The 22,725-nt window shown below is 47.8% G+C and overlaps 1 protein-coding gene across 1 annotated transcript; it reads left to right on the top strand.

Moving 5' to 3' along the window:
- The first annotated feature begins 13,920 nt into the window (after nucleotides 1-13,920).
- On the top strand, nucleotides 13,921-14,340 carry LOC127347696 (uncharacterized mitochondrial protein AtMg00820-like). Its single transcript, XM_051373858.1, has one exon. It carries the CDS (start codon nucleotides 13,921-13,923, stop codon nucleotides 14,338-14,340), a length of 420 nt encoding a protein of 139 aa, XP_051229818.1.
- The last annotated feature ends 8,385 nt before the right edge of the window (nucleotides 14,341-22,725 follow it).

Here is a 22,725-nt window from a genome sequence, read left to right as displayed (position 1 = left end):
CCCGAGCCTATCGACGAAAAAGATGTATATCACCAATATCTTTTACTATATTGCAACACTGCGAGCCCGCCTCATTAAAAACCTTTCAGCCCCACTCGGTGCCCTGAAAGGAAAAGAGTGCGTTTGAAAACTCGCGGGCGTTTCAGTACATTGTATGTTTACAAGGACGACTATATTTCAACTCTAGGCGTAAAAACGCCTGAGTTGCACCACGTTCCAAGGATTTGGCTCGACAACCCCTATCTTCTTGTCCTTTATCCTGTATGCTCCTCCTTCGATTACTTCTGTGACGATGTAAGGACCAAGCCACGGCGACTCGAGTTTTTCATGGCTTTTTTGTGTGAGCCAAAGAACTAAGTCGCCTACCTGAAATGATCTTGGACGCAAACATCGACTGTGGTAGTTTTTCAGGTCTTGCTGGTACTTAGTGACTCGTGATAACACTTCGTCACGAGCTTCATCGAGTGCATCGACATCATCCTCCAATGCTTTTCTTGAAGCTTCTTCATCATATTCCGTTACTCTCGGAGAATTATGTTCTATTTCTATCGGCAGCACTGCCTCAGCTCCATGGACCAGGAAAAACGGAGTTTCTTGTGTCGCTGTATTTGGTGTTGTTCGAATACTCCATAACACACTGGGCAACTCCTCTGGCCAGGTATGTCGAGCTTTTTCCAATGGTGCTAGCAGGCGCTTCTTGATACCATTGCAGATGATACCATTGGCTTTCTCGACTTGACCATTGGTCTGCGGGTGCGCAACTGATGCAAAGTGTAGTTTGATGCCTACCTCTGCACAATATGCCTTGAATTCCTTGGATGTGAAATTACTACCATTGTCCGTGATGATGCTATGAGGTACTCCAAACCGAAAGATGATACTTTTCACGAACTTGATTGCAGACGCTCCATCTGGTGAATTTATCGACTTTGCTTCTATCCACTTTGTAAATTTGTCAACAGCGACGAGCATGTACTCGTATCCTCCTGGCGAGGCTTTGTGTAATTTTCCCACCATATCGAGACCCCAGTGAGCAAAGGGCCAAGACAACGGTATTGGCATCAACTCTGCTGCCGGAGAATGAGGTTTTGCGGCAAATCTCTGGCACACGTCGCAAGTACGAACTATGTCTTTTGCATCCTCGATTGCTGTCAACCAATAAAATCCTGCTCTGAAAACCTTGGCTGCTATAGCTCGGCTGGTTGTGTGATGACTGATGTCTACGGGTGCTTCTATTCTTGTAGACAGTGTTGGGCCTCCAAGAGCAGAGGTTTGTAGAACAGCAGCAAGTTTCCCTTAAGTGGATCACCCAAGGTTTATCGATCTCAGGGAGGAAGAGGTCAAAGATATCCCTCTCATGCAACCCTGCAACCACAAAGCAAGAAGTCTCTTGTGTCCCCAACACACCTAATAGGTGCACTAGTTCGGCGAAGAGATAGTGAAATACAGGTGGTATGAATATATATGAGCAGTAGTAACGGCTCCAGAAAAGTGCTTGCTGGCGTGTAGTTGATGGTGGTAATATTGCAGGCAGTAGAAACGTAGTAAAACAGTAAACAAGCAGCGATAGCAGTATTTAGGAACAAGGCCTAGGGATCATACTTTCACTAGTGGACACTCTCAACATTGATCACATAACAGAATAAATAAATGCATACTCTACACTCTTTTGTTGGATGATGAACATCATTGCGTAGGATTACACGAACCCTCAATGCCGGAGTTAACAAGCTCCACAATTCAATGTTCATATTTAAATAACCTTAGAGTGCATGAAAGATCAACACGACTAAACCAAGTACTAGCATAGCATGCACACTGTCACCTTCACGCTATGAAAGGAGGCATAGATCACATCAATACTATCATAGCAATAGTTAACTTCACAATCTACAAGAGATCACGATCATAGCATACGCCAAGTACTAACACGGCGCACACACTGTCACCATTACACCGTGCAGGAGGAATAAACTACTTTAATAACATCACTAGAGTAGCACATAGATAAATTGTGATACAAAACACATTGCAATCATAAAGAGATATAAATAAGCACTTCACTATGCCATTCATAACAGTGAATAAGTATTCTGTGAAATACAGCCTAAGAGACCCACACGGTGCACACACTGTCACCTTTACACACGTGGGACAAGGAGTCTCCGGAGATCACATAAGTAAAATTCACTTGACTAGCATAACGACATCTAGATTACAAGCATCATCATATGAATCTCAATCATGTAAGGCAGCTCATGAGATTATTGTATTGAACTACATAGGAAGAGAGATGAACCACATAGCTACCGGTACAGCCCCGAGCCTCGATGGAGAACTACTCCCTCCTCATGGGAGACAGCTGCGGTGATGAAGATGGCGGTGGTGTCGATGGAGGAGCCTTCCGGGGGCACTTCCCCGTCCCGGCGGCGTGCCGGAACAGAGACTCCTGTCCCCCAGATCTTGGCTTCGCGATGGCGGCGGCTCTGGAAGGTTTCTCGTACCGTGGCTTTTTCGTGTCGAGGTTTTAGGTCGAGGACCCTTAAATAGGTGAAGAGGCGGAGTCGGAGGGTCGAAGAGGCGGCGAGGAGATAGGGGGGCGCGGGCCAACCCTAGGCCGCGCCGGCCACCCTCCTGGTGGGCCTGTGGCCCCCCTCTGGTCCTTCCCGGGTGTTCTGGAAGCTTCGTGGAAAAATAGGATGCTGGGCGTTGATTTCGTCCGATTCCGAGAATATTTCCTTACTAGGATTTCTGAAACCAAAAACAGCAGAAAACAGGAACTGGCCCTTCGGCATCTCGTCAATAGGTTAGTTCCAGAAAACGCATAATAATGACATAAAGTGTGCATAAAACATGTAGATATCATCAATAATGTGGCATGGAACATAAGAAAGTATCGATACGTCGGAGACGTATCAGCATCCCCAAGCTTAGTTTCTGCTCGTCCCGAGCAGGTAAACGATAACAAAGATAATTTCTGGAGTGACATGCCATCATGACCTTGATCATACTATTGTAAACACATGTAATGAATGCAGCAATCCAAAACAATGGTAATGACATGAGTAAACAAATGAATCATAAAGCAAAGACTTTTCATGAATAGTACTTAAAGACAAGCATCAATAAGTCTTGCATAAAAGTTAACTCATAAAGCAATAATTCAAAGTAGAGGTATTGAAGCAACATAAAGGAAGATTAAGTTTCAGCGGTTGCTTTCAACTTGTAACATGTATATCTCATGGATAGTTGTCAATGCACAGCAATATAACAAGTGCAATATGCAAATATGTAGGAATCAATGCACAGTTCACACAAGTGTTTGCTTCTTGAGGTGGAGAGAGATAGGTGAACTGACTCAACATTAAAAGTAAAAGAATGGTCCTTCAAAGAGGAAAGCATCGATTGCTATATTTGTGCTAGAGCTTTGGTTTTGAAAACAAGAAACAATTTTGTCAACGGTAGTAATAAAGCATATGTGTTATGTAAATTATATCTTACAAGTTGCAAGCCTCATGCATAGTATACTAATAGTGCCCGCACCTTGTCCTAATTAGCTTGGATTACCGGGATTATCGCAATGCACATGTTTTAACCAAGTGTCACAAGGGGGTACCTCTATGCCGCCTGTACAAAGGTCTAAGGAGAAAGCTCGCATTGGATTTCTCGCTATTGATTATTCTCAACTTAGACATCCATACCGGGACAACATAGACAACAGATAATGGACTCCTCTTTAATGCATAAGCATGTAGCAACAATTAATTTTCTCATATGAGATTGAGGATATATGTCCAAAACTGAAACTTCCACCATGGATCATGGCTTTAGTTAGCGGCCCAATGTTCTTCTCTAACAATATGCATGCTCTAACCATTAGGTGGTAAATCTCCCTTACTTCAGACAAGACGGACATGCATAGCAACTCACATGATATTCAACACAGAGTAGTTGATGGCGTCCCCAGGAACATGGTTATCGCACAACAAGCAACTTAATAAGAGATAAAGTGCATAAGTACATATTCAATACCACAATAGTTTTTAAGCTATTTGTCCCATGAGCTATATATTGCAAAGGTGAAGGACAGAAATTTAAAGGTAGCACTCAAGCAATTTACTTTGGAATGGCGGAAAATACCATGTAGTAGGTAGGTATGGTGGACACAAATGGCATAGTGGTTGGCTCAAGTATTTTGGATGTATGAGAAGTATTCCCTCTCGATACAAGGTTTAGTCTAGCAAGGCTATTTGAAACAAACACAAGGATGAAGCGGTGCAGCAAAACTCATATAAAAGACATATTGTAAACATTATAAGACTCTACACCGTCTTCCTTGTTATTCAAACTCAATACTAGAAATTATCTAGACCTTAGAGAGACCGAATATGCAAACCAAATTTTAGCATGCTCTATGTATTTCTTCATTAATAGGTGCAAAGTATATGATGCAAGAGCTTAAACATGAGCACAACAATTGCCAAGTATCACATTATCCATAACATTTTAGCAATTACTACATGTAGCATTTTCCAATTCCAACCATATAACAATTTAACGAAGCAGTTCCAACCTTCGCCATGAAAATTAAAGGCTAAGAACACATGTGCTCATACGAACCAGCGGAGCGTGTCTCTCTCCCACACAAGCATTTATTCAAACAAAAACAAAAACAAAAACATACAGACGCTCCAAGTAAAGTACATAAGATGTGGCCGAATAAAAATATAGTTTCAAGAGAAGGAACCTGATAATTTGTCGATGAAGAAGGGGATGCCCTGCCTTGGGCATCCCCAAGCTTAGATGCTTGAGTCTTCTTGAAATATGCAGGGATGAACCACCGGGGCATCCCCAAGCTTAGACTTTTCACTCTTCTTGATCATAGTATATCATCCTCCTCTCTTGACCCTTGAAAACTTCCTCCACACCAAACTCAAAACAACTCATTAGAGGGTTAGTGCATAATCAAAATTCACATGTTCAGAGGTGACACAATCATTCTTAACACTTCTGGACATTGCTCAAAGCTACTGGAAGTCAATGGAACAAAGAAATCCATCCCACATAGCAAAAGAGGCAATGCGAAATAAAAGGCAGAATCTGTCAAAACAGAACAGTCCGTAAAGACGAATTTTATTGAGGCACCAGACTTGCTCAAATGAAAATTCTCAAATTTAATGAAAGTTGCGTACATATCTGAGGATCACTCACGTAAATTGGCATAATTTTCTGAGTTACCTACAGAGAATTAGGCCCAGATTCGTGACAGCAAAGAAATCTGTTTCTGCGCAGTAATCCAAATCTAGTATCAACCTTGCTATCAAAGACTTTACTTGGCACAACAAAACACAAAACTAAGATAAGTAGAGGTTGCTACAGTAGTAAACAACTTCCAAGACACAAATATAAAACAAAGTACTGTAGCAAAATAACACATGGGTTATCTCCCAAGAAGTTCTTTCTTTATAGCCATTAAGATGGGCTCAGCAGTTTTAATGATGCACTCGCAAGAAATAGTATTTGAAGCAAAAGAGAGCATCAAGAAGCAAATTAAAAACAAGTTTAAGCCTAACATGCTTCCTATGAAAAGGAATCTTGTAAATAAACAAGTTCAAGAAGCATAATGCAACAAGCATAGAAAGATAAAACAAGTGTAGCTTCAAAAATTTCAGCACATAGAGAGGCATTTTAGTAACATGAAAATTTCTACAACCATATTTTCCTCTCTCATAATAACTTTCAGTAGTATCATGAGCAAACTCAACAATATAACTATCACATAAAACATTCTTATCATGAGTCTCATGCATAAAATTATTACTCTCCACATAAGCATAATCAATTTTATTAGTTGTAGTGGGAGCAAATTCAACAAAGTAGCTATCATTATTATTCTCATCATCAAATATAGGAGGCATATTGTAATCATAATCAAATTTATCCTCCATAACAGGTGGCAACAAAAGACTACTATCATTATAATCATCATAAATAGGAGGCAAAGTATCATCAAAGTAAATTTTTTCCTCAGTGCTTGGGGGACTAAAAAGATCATGCTCATTAAAACCAGCTTCCCCAAGCTTAGAATTTTCCATAGCATTAGCAACAATAGTGTTCAAAGCATTCATATTAATAACATTCCCATTAGCATGCATATAAAGTTCCATGGGTTTTTTAATTCTCTCTTCAAACACATCATGTCCTAATTCAAGATAAAGTTCATAAAGATCTCTCATATTTTTGTCGTTTTCCATTATGCCTTACTAGTGTAAACAAGAAACAAAAAGATGCAATTGCAGGATCTAAAGGAAATAGCTTTGAGCACAAACACAATGGCGCCAGAAAAGTATTGTTACCTGGAACCGAAGTATGAGTGCCTTTTACCTTTCCTCCCCGGCAACGGCGCCAGAAAAGTGCTTGATGTCTACGGGTGCTTCTATTCTTGTAGACAGTGTTGGGCCTCCAAGAGCAGAGGTTTGTAGAACAGCAGCAAGTTTCCCTTAAGTGGATCACCCAAGGTTTATCGATCTCAGGGAGGAAGAGGTCAAAGATATCCCTCTCATGCAACCCTGCAACCACAAAGCAAGAAGTCTCTTGTGTCCCCAACACACCTAATAGGTGCACTAGTTTGGCGAAGAGATAGTGAAATACAGGTGGTATGAATATATATGAGCAGTAGTAACGGCTCCAGAAAAGTGCTTGCTGGCGTGTAGTTGATGGTGGTAATATTGCAGGCAGTAGAAACGCAATAAAACAGTAAACAAGCAGCGATAGCAGTATTTAGGAACAAGGCCTAGGGATCATACTTTCACTAGTGGACACTCTCAACATTAATCACATAACATAATAAATAAATGCATACTCTACACTCTCTTGTTGGATGATGAACATCATTGCGTAGGATTACATGAACCCTCAATGCCGGAGTTAACAAGCTCCACAATTCAATGTTCATATTTAAATAACCTTAGAGTGCATGAAAGATCAACACGACTAAACCAAGTACTAACATAGCATGCACACTGTCACCTTCACACTATGAAAGGAGGCATAGATCACATCAATACTATCATAGCAATAGTTAACTTCACAATCTACAAGAGATCACGATCATAGCATACGCCAAGTACTAACACGGCGCACACACTGTCACCATTACACCGTGCAGGAGGAATAAACTACTTTAATAACATCACTAGAGTAGCACATAGATAAATTGTGATACAAAACACATTGCAATCATAAAGAGATATAAATAAGCACTTCACTATGCCATTCATAACAGTGAATAAGTATTCTGTGAAATATAGCCTAAGAGACCCACACGGTGCACACACTGTCACCTTTACACACGTGGCACAAGGAGTCTCCGGAGATCACATAAGTAAAATTCACTTGACTAGCATAACGACATCTAGATTACAAGCATCATCATATGAATCTCAATCATGTAAGGCAGCTCATGAGATTATTGTATTGAAGTACATAGGAAGAGAGATGAACCACATAGCTACCGGTACAGCCCCGAGCCTCGATGGAGAACTACTCCCTCCTCATGGGAGACATCAGCGGTGATGAAGATGGCGGTGGTGTCGATGGAGGAGCCTTCCGGGGGCACTTCCCCGTCCCGGTGGCGTGCCGGAACAGAGACTCATGTCCCCCAGATCTTGGCTTCGCGATGGCGGCGGCTCTGGAAGGTTTCTCGTACCGTGGCTTTTTCATGTCGAGGTTTTAGGTCGAGGACCCTTAAATAGGCGAAGAGGCGGAGTCGGAGGGTCGAAGAGGCGGCGAGGAGATAGGGGGGCGCGGGCCAACCCTAGGCCGCGCCGGCCACCCTCTTGGTGGGCCTGTGGGCCCCCTCTGGTCCTTCCCGGGTGTTCTGGAAGCTTCGTGGAAAAATAGGATGCTGGGCGTTGATTTCGTCCGATTCCGAGAATATTTCCAAACTAGGATTTCTGAAACCAAAAACAGCAGAAAACAGGAACTGGCCCTTCGGCATCTCGTCAATAGGTTAGTTCCGGAAAACGCATAATAATGACATAAAGTGTGCATAAAATATGTAGATATCATCAATAATGTGGCATGGAACATAAGAAATTATCGATACGTCGGAGACGTATCAATGACCACATACTCCTTCGTGTACATCTTTCAGAATTAGCCTTCCCTCCTCAGGTGTGACACATCTTTGTAATACTCCCGAAATACTTCTTTTGTATAGCTCCCCTTTGACCACAGTAAAGGCCTTGGAACGTCTAATAACTCGCCTTGCTTCAACTGGATCGTCGGTTAATTCCTGTCTTGATATATATGCTATGTACGCCTACATCCACGGAATCTGTATCATCATTATTACCTTAGGTTCTTCCTCCTCTCTCGATTGTGCTTCTTTAGCCCCCGAGGTTTTCTCCTCCTTTTCCTTCTTCTGCTGTTTCATCGCCTTGGTTGATCTTTCAGCTATCTCTTCCTAGAACACTCCAGGTGGTATTGCGAGGCATTGCGACCCAATGTTTGCAAGAACATCGGCTTCATCATTGCTTAGCATGCTGATGTGATTTACCTCGCACCCGTCGAACAGCTTCTCTAGCTCGTTATACACTTCTTTGTATGCTATCATACTATCATTGACTGCATCACATTGATTCATGACTTGCTGAGCCACTAATTGTGAGTCGCCGAAGATTTTTAATCGAGTTGCGCCACAAGCCTTCGCCATCTTCATACTGTGTATAAGAGCTTCGTATTCTGCCTCATTGTTAGACGCGTTTGGAAACGTCATCCGTAAGACATACTTCAATTTGTCGCCTTGAGGTGATATTAGTATCACGCCTGCTCCAGCTCCCTCTAATCTCTTGGACCCGTCAAAGTTCATAGTCCAGGTTCTCGATAGATCCGGAGGTCCCGTATTTTGTAGCTCCATCCACTCTGCGATGAAGTCTGGTAAGATCTGCGACTTTATTGCTTTTCTTTTTTCGTATGTGATGTCCCGAGGGGAAAGCTCTATTCCCCACAGGGAGACACGACCCGTAGCCTCTGGATTGTTTAATATATTGGATAAAGGCGACTCATTGACCACTATTATCGGATGCGCCGAAAAATAGTGCCGCAGTTTTCTTGCGGTTGTAAACACTCCATATGCTAGCTTCTGGTACTGCGGATACCGCTGTTTTGAGGGCGATAAAACTTCACTGATGAAATATACTGGCCTCTGCACTCCATGGAGTTTTCCTTCATCCTCTCTTTCGACTACGAGTGCTGTACTGACCACCTGAGGCGTGGCTGCGATGTATAGAAAGAGAGGTTCCTTCTCCTTAGGCGCCACCAAGATTGGTGGTGTCGAAATTGTGCGCTTGAGATCCTCGAAAGCTCTGTCTGCCTCTTCGTTCCATTGAAACTTCTCTCCTTGCTTGATCAGATCGTAGAATGGCAACGCCTTTTCTCCTAGTCTGGTGACGAATCTACATAAAGCTGCGACTCACCCAGTCAACTGTTGTATTTCTTTCAACTTTGTTGGCTTCCTCATTGTTACGATAGCTTGAATTTTCTCTGGATTAGCTTCGATTCCTCTTGCTGAAACTAAGAACCCGAGAAGTTCTCCCGCAGGGACGCCAAAAGAGCACTTTGTTGGGTTCAGCTTGAGGCGGAACTTGTCAAGGTTGTCGAAAGTTTCAATTAAATCCTCGATCAATGTTGACCCCTTCTTTTTTGTTATGACGACATCGTCAATGTACACTTGTACGTTTTTGCCAATCTGTGTTGCAAGACACTTCTGCATCATCCGCTGATATGTCACTCCCGCGTTTTTCAGACCAAAAGGCATTGTTTTGTAGCAGAACACGCCGTAAGGTGTTATGAACGCTGTTTTGACCTCATCATATTCTTTTAGTCTGATCTGGTTATAACCAGAATATGCATCCAAAAAGGAAAGATGTTCACATCCTGCCGTGGAGTCAATAATTTGATCGATCCTTGGGAGGGGAAAGTGATCCTTTGGACAGTGTTTATTGAGACACGTAAAATCGACACACATGCGAAGGACTTTCGTGTTTTTCTTCGGGACCAGCACTGGGTTAGCTACCCATGTGTCCTCTGTATGTAACTCTTTGATAAAACCGGCTTCCCTGAGTCGATCAATCTCTGACAGCATGGCTTTGCGGTTTGGTTTCGAAAAACGCTGCAAAGGTTGTTTAATTGGTCTTGCTATTGGATCCAAGTTTAGGTGGTGCTCGGCAAGTTTCCTGGGTACTCCTGGCATGTCAGCGGGACACCATGCGAAGATTTTCCAGTGCTCACGGAGGAACTCGACGAGCGCACTTTCCTATGCGAGGTCCATGTTTGTTGCAATGGACGTCATTTTCTTGGGATCTGTCGGGTGAATCTGTACTTCCTTAGAATCCTTGGTAGTGTTAAAGGTTGGCTCCCTGAGTGGCCTTCCTACATCTGGCAACACGTCATAGTCGGTTGTTAGCCTTGATGCCATATATTCTGCTTGCATCCCGAAGGTTTCTGACAGTCGATGAAAATCTTTGTCGCATTTATCAGCTAACGCGAAACTGCCTTTGACTGTAATCGGTCCCTTGGGTCCAGGTAGCCTCCACAACAAGTATGTGTAGTGCGGTACCGCCATAAACCTAGCATACGCTGGTCGTCCCAACAAAGCGTGATATTGCGACGGAAAATCGACAACTTCGAACTGCAGCCTTTCTATCATGTAGTTTTCTTGGGTTCCAAACTGAACATCGAGATTGATCTTCCCTAGCGGATAACTTGGCTTGTCTGGCGTGATACCATGGAAACGTGTGTCGGTTGGTTTTAAGTTTGCCAGGAATATGTTCATCTTCCTTAGTGTATCTGCATACATAAGGTTTAGACTGCTGCCTCCATCTATGAATACTCGAGACACGTCGAACCCTGCGATCACCGCTGGTAAGATAAGTGTTGATTGCCCTGGTCGACGAACTTGCTGCGGGTGATCCGCTATTGTGAAGCCAATGTCCTGTCCCGACCAATTCAGGTACTCAACCGTTGGTGGAGGCATCTTTTCTGCATTGAACACTTGACGCGAGATTACTTTCTGGGCCCTGTTAGATGGCCTAGCTTTCTGAATCATCGAAACCGCACCGTTGGCGTTGGTGTCGATATATGGAGGTGGGTGTGGTGCTGCCGCTATTCTGAGCTGGTGCCGATTTTCGTCCGTAATTGCGGGAGGGGGCAGAAGGTGGATCTCACTCCTGGGCCCCTGGGGATTTCTATTTGTTGCTTGAGCATTGGCTTGCCCTGCAAACCTCAACATTGCTCGACAATTTTGACAGTCCTTCTGCAGATGTCCTGACTGCCTCTTCCCATTATTGTCAAGATAGAAATGCATCTGACATGATCCGTTCATCATATCCTCGGGAGATATATATGGTCTTTGGAACTTTGGTCCACTATTTTGTCTGTTGTTACGGGAGTCATCTCTATTGTCGCCTCGCTGCTCGCTACTCCTTTGATATTCATCTCTATTGTTTTCTCCAGTGTTTCCTCAAAATCCAGCCGATATTTGGCCAGGAGCATCATAACTCGAGAATTGCCGAGGAAATCGTCGTCTATTTTGAAAATTTCGACTGCGGTCCTCTTCAGGCGACTTGTGCCGTTTATTGTGAACAACATCTTCTCCGTCTGCCCACCTATTTGCTATCTCCATTAATGCTGATACTATCTTTGGGTTGGTTCTCCCCAAGTCTTCGACAAAATCTCCTCGTCGAATTCCAGCCACAAACAAATCTATTTCTCTCTCGTCAGATATGTTCTCTGCCGAGTTTTTAATGATGTTCCACCTCTGGATGTACTTTCTCATTGATTCATCGTGCTTCTGTCTGCGAGCCCTCAACTCTTCTAGTGACGTGGGTTTTTTGCATGTGGATCGGAAATTCTTCACAAAGATGTCTTCAAAACTATCCCAACTATCAATGGACCCTAGAGGCAACTTCTTTATCCATGATCGTGCGGCTCCACTCAAGTGTACTTGGATGCTCTGCATGGCTGTTGCTCTGGTTCCACCTATCAGCTTCACCGTCTCGAGATAATCAACTAGCCAATCCTCAGGATCTTGTAAACCATCAATTTTTTTGAAATTATCAGGTAGCTTAAATACTGACGGGATCCGAGTTTTTCGGACTCGTCTCGTAAAGCACGGAAGTCCACACATATCTTCTTCATCGACTTCTGGTGAATTCGACGTTCCCTTCTATCTTGTCGCGCTCTATCCACCCTTGCCTGAGTCGCTGCATCTCTTGCCCCACTCGCTCTTGGGGGATCTTGAACTGCTGCAGTAGGTCGCGGACTATTTTGCCTTGCAGATTCTTCGGGAGGTGTAGTTACGAATGTTGTTCCCATGGCTCCAACTCCTGCCATGACCATGTTATACAATGCTTCTCTTGGATCTCCGGGAGGTGGCCTGGATGCGAGGATAAAAGCTTGCGTCGCCATGTACCCAACTTCTGGTGTTTTAGGAATAATGTTCTCCCTCGTGTCTATTGACATAAAAGACATGTCGAGGTTTTGAACCAAATTCTCCCTATCAGCCTCAGGTATATTTTGCAGCCGAGATCTCGCTCTATTTCGAGCTGCTCTGTGACTATCTCCCGAAGTGCCAGATTGTCGACTCAAATCAGCCCTTCGCCTGCTTGACGCGGAAGCCGCTTCTTGCCTCCTGTCCAGCTCGAATTTTTGTTTCTCGAGCTCCCACCTGGTACGTGCAAGCCTATATTGATACGCTTGTAACTCTTCAGGTGTCGCTGTTATGGTCATTGGCTCTGTACCATTAATAGCTCTTGCGACTCGATCCCATACTGCCTGCGGAAATTGCACCATCTCTCGTGTTCCCGGTCCGATATATTTTGTTCCCAAACCTCGCGTGAGATCTGCGGGATCGACATACGGATTTCCCGCATCGTTGAAGTTCTCTGATGTCTCCTCCTGTGGGTGACTTGGTTCTCCAATTGCATAGATCTGATGATATTTTGGATTCTGAACTTTGTCGGGTTTGGTGACACCATCATAGAGATTGGTGAAGACCTCCCCAACAACAGTGGATCTGTCGATGAAGTTGAAGCTGTCGATATTGCTCGAGTCATCGCTTATATCGGAGTCCGCAGATGACTCGAAGGACATGTCGCTGAAGATCTTGGCGAGCTTTTCGCTTGCCATAGTGTTGATGAAGCGTGGCGGCGAAATCTCCTCGTCGCCTGACTCGATTGACGATGTTAAACCCGAAAAATCAGGATTGACCGCTGATAATCCCGATAAGATCGGAATTTCGAGACGATACGATCCTTCCTTCTCGACGCGGAAGTGGAACTTTCCGAACGTCATCTCCATGGGCTCCTCCAGATGCGCATATGCAGCCAAACGGGAGGGTGGGTGAGGAACAAAATCGACTAGATCAGTTTCGATCCGTTTACCTCTATCCATCGCGTTGCTTGCTACCGACGAAGTCGATGATCCTGAACGTGCCATCGAGATCAGCTCCTTGACGCCTCTAATTCCCACAGACGGCGCCAATTGACAAGGGATTAACTTATCAATGCCTACGTATTATAGACTAGGGTTTAGTTGGAAGTAGAGGGCAAGTAGATCTCGAAGGTTTCAGCCGAAAAGTACTCGACGATTAAGAAACTAGGGTTGTATTGACAATAGATTCGATCCTTTCTTTGTCCCTCGACTCCCCCTTATATAGGAGGTGGAGCCGAGGGATTCGTAGCACACAAGTTACAGAATCCGGGAGACTCTCTGAGTTCAACCCGCAAAGTTACAAGTCCATATTTCCTAATACAACTCTAACTTTCCTTAGTACTAACTGGGCTTCCAGGCTTCATATTCTTCGACTCGTGGGCCTTCAGTAAACCCCGGGTACCATCTTTGGTAGGCCCATTGGGGATGCCTATGTCAACGGGGCCCCTCACGCGCGCCCGTGCAGGGATTCGCGTCCTGAGCACGCGGTACCCCTCGGACGAGTACGTCTGCACCGCGTCGACTTCCGCGCCTTCACCATCCACACCATCGCCCCTGCCCGCCTCTGCCCGGGCTACTCTCCGCGACCCGCAGTGGCTTGCGGCCATGCAGGACGAGTTCGACGCCCTGCAGCGGAACCAGACATGGACGCTTGTTCCTCGACCCCCTCACGCCAACATCATCACCGGGAAGTGGGTCTTCAAGCAGAAGTTCCATCCGGACGGTACTCTCGACCGTCACAAGGCGCGGTGGGTGGTTCGTGGCTTTCGCCAGCGTGCCGGCGTCGACTTCACCGACACCTTCACCCCGGTTGTCAAGCCCGGGACGATCTGCACCGTCCTTTAGCTCGCGGTCTCCCGTGAGTGGCCCGTGCACCAGATGGACGTCTCCAACGCCTTCCTTCACGGCCATCTCGAGGAGCAGGTCTTCTGCCAGCAGCCCACGGGTTTCATCGACAGCACCCACCCCGACCATGTGTGCCTGCTCTCGCGCTCGTTATACGGGCTCAAGCAGGCCCCACGCGCTTGTTACCAGCGCATCACATCGTTTCTTCACCAACTTGGCTTCCGCTCCACCCACTCTGATGCCTCGCTGTTTGTGTACAACAATGGCGCCACCACCGCGTACCTGCTACTCTATGTCGACGACATCATCTTGACGGCCAGCTTGACAGACCTATTGCGAAAGATCACCGAGCGTCTTCGCGCTGAGTTTGCCCTCAAGGACTTGGGGCCCCTGCACTACTTCCTCGGCGTCGAGGTCACACGTCGCACCGACGGCTTCTTCCTTCATCAGCGCAAGTACGCCCACGAGCTCCTGGACCGCGCCGGTATGCTTAATTGCAAACCTGCGTCCACGCCTGTCGACACGAAGTCCAAGCTCTCCGCCACGGATGGTTCGTTGGCCACGGACGCTTCATTTTATCGCTCCATCGTTGGTGCCCTGCAGTACCTCACCTTGACCCGCCCCGAGCTGCAGTATGCTGTCCAGCAGGTGTGCCTTCACATGCATGATCCTTCGCTACATTCGTGGCACCATGGACTTAGGCCTCTCCCTCCACGCCTCCACCGCCACGGACATCATCGCCTACTCGGACGCCGATTGGGCAGGCTGCCCTGACACACATCGCTCCACGTCTGGCTACTGCGTCTACTTCGGACCTTCGCTCATCTCCTGGTCGTCTAAGCGACAACCCACGGTCTCTCGTTCCAGCGCCGAAACGGAGTACCGGGCTGTTGCTAACGCGGTTGCCGAGGTCTCTTGGCTGCGGCAACTCCTCGTTGAGTTCTCATGTCATGTTGCCAAAGCCACCGTGGTCTATTGCGACAACGTCTCCGCCGTCTACCTCTCCACCAACCCGGTCCACCATCGCCGCACCAAGCATATTGAGTTGGACATCCACTTTGTTCGGAAACAGGTGGTCCTTGGACACATTCGAGTACTTCATGTGCCCACCTCCCAACAATTTGCGGATATCATGACCAAGGGTCTCCATACGGCATCATTTGAGGAGTTCCGGTCCAGTCTATGCGTTCGATCAGGCGACACTTCGATTGTGGGGGTGTTGAGATACATATCCTTGTATATCCGGATGTGTATCTTCTGTAGTTATGTATATCGATACATATCTTTGTATTTATTATTGGATCCGTCTCCATCCTTGTATAGTCGAGGACGTGACCTATATGTTGTTAGAGAAATATGCTTGTTGTATTACCAGGGGGCCAAAGACCACAATATATAGTACATGTACAGGTGCACATATGCAGAAAGCCCCCTAACAATAGACAGATATATACATCTAACACCCCCCCTCAAACTCATGGTGGATCCACAACACTGAGTTTGGAGAGTAAGAAATCATGCTGCGCTCGAGTCTGTGCCTTCATAAAGAAATCCGCCAACTGCAAATCTGAAGGCACATAATGAACCGCAACAACATCATCATGTACCTGTGCACGTGTGTAAAAAGCATCAACACCGATATGCTTGGTCAGCTCATGCTTGACCGGATCACGTGCAATACTGATAGCACCTGTACTGTCAGACAAAAGTGGAGTGGGTGTCGTAACAGAGACCCCAAAATCTGCAAGCAACCACCGTAACCAAGTCACCTCAGCAATCAACAAAGCCATAGCCCGCAACTCAGCCTCAACACTCGAACGGGAAACTGCGACATGTTTCTTCGTCTTCCAAGCAACAAGCGAACCACCAAGAAACACACAGTGAGCAGAAAGCGAACGACGATCCGTAGGATCACTCGCCCATGTAGCATCCAAATAGCACTAGAGCTGGAGAGAGCTGGAACGGGGAAAGAAAAGGCGACGAGTGATCGTGCCACGAAGATAACGAAGAACACGGAGGAGAAGACTATAGTGAACAGTGGTAGGAGCTGTGACAAACTGACTCAGAATATGAACAGGATATGAAATATCAGGACAAGTGACAGCAAGATAAACAAGACTCCCAACAAGATAGCGATAACGGGTGGGATCAGGAAGAGGATCACCATCAGTAGGACGAAGCTTAACATTAAGCTCCATAGGAGTATCGACTGTGCGCTCATCCCCAAGAGCAGCACGAGCAAGAAGATCTTGAATGTACTTTTCCTGAGAGATAGAAAAGCCATCAGAAGTGGAGGAAACCTCAATGCCAAGAAAATAGCGAAGAGGACCAAGATCAGTCATAAGAAACTGATCACGAAGACGAGCCTTGACGAAGGCAATATACTCAGGATCATCACCAGTAATGATCATATCATCAACATAGAGAAGAAGAAGAGTATGTCCACGAGGAGAAGTGTGAACGAAAAGTGCTGGATCATGAAGACTAGGAGAGAAACCAGCAGCAGTCACGACAGAGGCGAAGCGCTCAAACCAGGCACGAGGGGCCTGTTTGAGACCATAGAGAGAACGTCGAAGACGACAAACCATCCCATCGGGAACAGAATACCCAGGAGGAGGCTGCATGTAAACCTCCTCACTCAACTTGCCATTAAGAAAAGCATTCTGAACATCAAGCTGGGAGACAGACCAGCGGCGAATAGAAGCAACAGCAAGAAGGGTACGCACAGTAGTCATATGAGCCACAGGGGCAAAAGTCTCATCATAGTCACGGCCGTGCTCCTGCTGAAAACCACGAGACACAAGACGCGCTTTATAGCGCTCAAGAGATCCATCAGAGCGAGTCTTAATTTTATAGACCCACTTACACGTGATGGGACGAACACCAGAAGGGGGAGAAACAAGATCCCAAGTGCCAGTGCGCTCAAGCATAGCGATCTCCTCAGCCATGGCAAGCTGCCATTCAGGATGACGCTCGGCATCCCGATAAGAAGTCGGCTCGGAAACGACAGAGAGACCATACTGACTAGGAGAGTAAGGAACTGGAGCACGACGCTGACGAACAGGCCGGGAAGGGGGAAGCTCATCTGCAGAAGACAAGTCATCAGAAGAAGAGGAAGAAGGGACAGCATCGGAAGGAGCCAAAGCCGGAGAACAAGGAGTACTAGGTGGACTAGACAAACGAGAGGATGGCGCCGAATGGGGCGCATCAGAAGTAGGAGGGAGGGGAGGAGGGACAGCAGGGGTGCATCCGGAAAAAGAAGAAAAGAGATATCATCTACCGGGTAAGTACCCGAGGTGGGGCGAGGATAGAAGGGACGCGTCTCATCAAACGTGACGTCACGAGAGATGCGCATCCGACGACCAACGGGGTCCCAACAGCGATAGCCCTTATGCTCATCACTGTATCCGAGAAAAACACACTCAACGGACTGAGCGGTCAGTTTGGCGCGTTCGCGAGGAGGCAGAAGGACATAGCAGACGCAACCAAAAGAACGGAGAGTCGAGTAGTCTGGAGAAACACCAGAGAGACGCTCGAGAGGAATGCCACCCTGTAGAGCAGCGGAAGGCTGAATGTTAATGAGGTGGGCCGACGTAGCGACAGCCTCAGCCCAGAAATGTGGCGGAAGAGAAGAGGCAATCATCATAGCACGGGTGGTCTCAAGAAGATGATGTTGCTTACGCTCGGCGACGCCATTTTGAGCATGCGCGCCGGGACAAGAAAACTAAGCGAGGGTGCCCTCCTCAGCAAGGACACCATGAAGGTGCTGAGAGATATACTCACCAGCAGAATCAGCACGGAACACGCGAATGGGTGAGGAATACTGAGTGCGGACCATGGCCGCAAAACGCTGATAAATAGAGAGCACCTCACTGCGAGAGCGCATGAAAAACACTCAGGTGTACCGTGAAAAATCATCAATGAATAAGATATAGTATCGATGGCCCCCTTTCGAAGCGAAGGGAGCGGGACCCCAAACATCTGAATGGACTAAATCGAACGGTCGCTGAGAGACAGACACACAAGTAGGATAGGGAAGTTGAATCTGTTTGCCTAACCTACAACCCTGACAGTGTAACGACCCATCTCCAGAAACAGACCCCAGAAGGCCACGATGAACCAAAGACGACAGGCGAGAGTCACAAAGGTGACCAAGACGATGATGCCACTGCTGAAAAGAGCCGATGACAGAGGCAACAACCGGAGGAGAACTGGCAGATGAAGTGGCAGCGGAAGGAACACGAAGCCAGTCTAACTCCCAAAGCCCCGGAGACTGACGGCTACGAGGGCCAGCTCCAACCAGGGCCTGTGTGCGACGATCCTGAACCGCACAAGACTCAGCGTCAAGAATGACGCGACAACCAGAATCGGTGAGCTGGCTAGCAGAGAAAAGGTTCATCTGAAGGCGAGGAACATGAGAAACATCAGGGACAGAAAAAGAGGGAGTAGAAAGGGTGCCTGTACTAGAAACAGGCATAGAGGTACCATCAGCCGTGACAACACGGACAGGAGAAATAAGAGACCGAAGAGCAGACAGAATACATGACTCAGAGGTCATATGAAAGGAAGCTCCAGAATCCAGATACCACGGGGACGTACCTGACTGTGTAGAAAGTGGTGGTCGCGTAGTGCCAGAAGAGCCAGTCACAGAACCAGCAGCACCCGACGAGGAAGAGTCTGGAGTAGCGAGTAGACCACGAAGACCCCTGAGAATGTCCTGATCAGAGAGTGCAACTGCAGAAGATCCTGAAGAGCTAGCCTGCTGACGATCCTGGAACTGCTGACGTAAACTGGGATCCCGCGTCCAGCAGGTGAAGGAAGTGTGGCCAACCTTGCCACAGTAGGTGCAATGAGGACGAGGGCCGAGACTCGGACCGCGAGGCTGCTGACGTAAACTGGAATCCCAAGCATCAAGCAGGCAGTGAAGCTGTGCTATCTCATGCGTGGAGAGGGGCGTGACTGGAGAGGTCGACGTACAATCAGGTGCCGACGAGGAGCTATCACCCACACACACAGAGGCCACCAAAGGGGGCGACAGAGAGCAACACGCCGATGAAGACAGAGTCGGCAAAGCGCGGTCATAACCACGTGAAGAGGCCTCAAAAGTCGATGTAGAGCGGCAGGCCGACGTAGACGGGTCGACGAAGCGCGGCCATAACCGCGGGAAGAGGCCGCAAAAGTCGATGTAGAGCGGCGGGCCGACGTAGACGAAGTCGGCGAAGCGCGGGCAGAGCCGCATGAAGAGGCCGCAAAAGTCGATGTAGAGCGGCAGGCCGAGGGAGACAAAATCGGCGAAGCGCGGCCAAAGCCGCGGGAAGAGGCCGCAAAAGTCGGTATAGAGCGGCGAGCCGACGTAGACGGAGCCGGTGAAGCGCGGGCAGAGCCGCGTGAAGAGGCCGCAAACGACGACGAAGAATGGCTAGCCGTCATACACGGAGGCAGCGGATAAAGACCAAGTATCGAAGGGAGTCCCAAAGATAAGGCGGGATCAGCAGAAGAAGACATCGGATAACAACAGCCGATGACAGTATTTTTTTCTATTTTTTTTTGCTTTTTTTGTTTTTTGTTTTTTTGTTTTTTGTTTTTTGTTTTTTTACCTCAAATCAAAATCAACTAGACGAGACGGCGGCTCAGATCGGGAGCAGAGCGTCGCGGGCTCGCCCGTCGTTGTGGACTGCCTGGATCGATGAGCAGCCAGAACGGAGAGAGCGTCGGGCGGGCGAGCGGTTGGAGATCGAACGCTCGGGAGCGGGGCCATGCGCGGGAGGCAGCAGGCGACGGGGCCACTTCCAGAGTGAGCGCGGGGCGGAGAAGCGAGCCGGCGCGGGGCGGAGACCTGCAGGGCGGCCCGATTCCCCGGTCCGCTTTGTCCAGGCGGGGGCGAAGACCTGGCGGGGGCAGAGACCTGGCGGGCAGATCGATCCCAGGGGCGAGCGTCGGGGGCTTGCAGGGCGAGCGGAGAACGCTGCAGGGTGAGCGGAGAGGAAGGTCGGGAAGCGTCGGGTGCAGGGTCTGCCTCGTGGGAACGAAGGAGATTGTGGAAAGACGAGGCAGATCGCGATCCAGAAGAAAAGGCAACGGCCAGCTCGGGAACCGGAGACCGGGGCGAGATGGCGGCTGCGACGAGGAGAGAAGAGGAGCAAAACCTATTGCTCTTACCATGTTAGGGAAATATGCTTGTTGTATTACCAGGGGGCCAAATGCCACAATATATAGTACATGTACAGGTGCACATACGCAGAAAGCCCCCTAATATATGGGGAAACTACAATAGACAAATATATACATCTAACATATGTAACATCATATGTACGGAGTACTCAATATATAAGGCTGGTGCCAACGCGGGAGAGAGGCGGGGCGATAGCGCCCGGTGCGGGGCGGGAGGCGGGCGGGAGGCGGGCGGGACGAGAGGAGGGGCGACGGCGGGGGCGCCGGGTGGTATCGCCCGCTCCCGCCCGGCTACCGCCCGCGTTGGGGGCGAGAGCGAGGCGGGAGCGAGGCGGGAGGCGGGCGGCAGCGATGGCGGGGTGGGGCGAGAGGCGGGGCGAGAGGGAAGGGCTGAGGTGGCGCGTTGTGATTGGTTGTTGGGGTAGCCGTTGGGGTAGCCGTTGCAAGTTCAAAAAAATCCGAAAAAACCCCAAAAATTCATCCCAACCCCCTATAAATACCCCCATATGTTTTCAGTCATTCCACACCTCCACTCTCCATTTCCACTCCACTCAACGCCATGTCTTCGTCCAGCAGCAGTTCGAGCGACGAAGTGGAGGGTGATTTCATCGCTGCATTCCAGGCGGAGTATGAGGAGGAGATGCAAGCCGAGGAGGTGGTGCCAAGACGTCGACGCCGCCGAGAGTTCATCAGGCGTGATCGTCTGGGTGCCCACGATCGGCTCTTCGAGGACTACTTCGCCGACGACTGCAACTATCCTCCGAGCTACTTTCGGCGAAGGTATCGGATGAGGCGCTCCCTTTTTCTGAGCATTGTGGATAGATTGGGTGAATACTCTCCGTATTTCACCCAAAGAGTTGATGCTCTCAACCGTGCTGGTTTTTCTCCCCTACAAAAGTGTACTGCGGCTTTGCGTCTGTTAGCTTATGGAGCCGCTGCAGATACGATATATGAGTGGCTTAAGTTAGCTAGACAAACTTCATCAGATTGTCTAGATAGATTCTGTGAAGGCATCATTGAGTGTTACGGGGAGACGTTTTGCCGTCGCCCAACTGTGGAGGATACTCACGGGTCATTAGCGAAAGCCGAGGAGCGTGGCTTTCCGGGCATGTTAGGGAGCATCGATTGCATGCATTGGCAGTGGAGGAACTGCCCAGTGGCTCATGCTGGCCAATTCACAAGGGGAGACATCAAACACCCTACCATAATCTTAGAAGCCGTTGCGTCGTATGATCGTTGGATCTGGCATGCCTTTTTTTGGAGTGGCCGGGTCCAACAACGACCTCAATGTACTCAACCAGTCGCCGTTGTTCACTGATGTGCGTAGGGGAGAAGCACCCGTAGTGAACTTCACGGTGAATGGACACGAGTACCACTATGGTTACTACCTTGCCGACGGCATCTACCCCTCCTGGCCGGTGTTCATGAAAGGTGTTACTCTTCCATGCTGCTCAATCAGCGAGTGTTCACTGCTGCTCAATCAGCGCATCGCAAAGATGTCGAGTGTGCCTTTGGAGCGTTGAAGGCTAGATTCAACATTCTAGCAGTTCCGGGACGCTCCTACTCGAGGCGTACTCTTGGATTGATCATGCGTGCATGTGTCATTCTGCACAACATGATCATCGACGATGAGCGTGGACAAAATTTGGACAACATCTATGAGACAGTTGCTTCAAATATCGGCCCTGCAATACACCACCATGCACCACCAAGTCTAGCAGCCAGGATTCAGATGGACACCGAAATGAGGGAGTCACCGATGTATACACAGCTCCAGCATGATTTGATGGAGCATGTGTGGGCTCATTCTTCCTAGATTATGTAATTTTTTCAAGTTTTTATGTAATTTTTTTTATGATGTAATCGGTAACAATTTTAGTTCAATAAAATAATTTTCTTGCATTATTTATATTGTTGTAATCTGAAAATGAAATGCTGATGTCGAGGAGAGAGAAAAGCTGACGTGGAGAAAAGAGAAGTAAAGCTGGCACTATAGCCTGTGCATTGGCACCGTGGGGTGAGAGTGGGATGAGAGTGAGGGAAAAAGCTGACGTAGCGGGTGAGAGTGAGGCTATGCATTGCCACCAGCCTAACGTCATATGCACCCAATCAATATGCTGCCCATTGTACGTGCCCTCAATTCCAGGTGAGCGAGTAAAGAAAAAGTTGCACGTGGCCGCACGCACAGAGGCAGGGTCCACGTAGGAGCGAGCA

Source organism: Lolium perenne, chromosome 4 (assembly GCF_019359855.2).
Source record: "Lolium perenne isolate Kyuss_39 chromosome 4, Kyuss_2.0, whole genome shotgun sequence".
NCBI lineage: Eukaryota > Viridiplantae > Streptophyta > Magnoliopsida > Poales > Poaceae > Lolium > Lolium perenne.
This window is presented reverse-complemented; position numbering and strand designations above follow the sequence as displayed.

Excerpts from the sequence above, each read along its gene's own strand:
- LOC127347696 (XM_051373858.1), top strand. The coding sequence starts at position 13,921 with ATGCCTATGTCAACGGGGCCCCTCACGCGCGCCCGTGCAGGGATTCGC.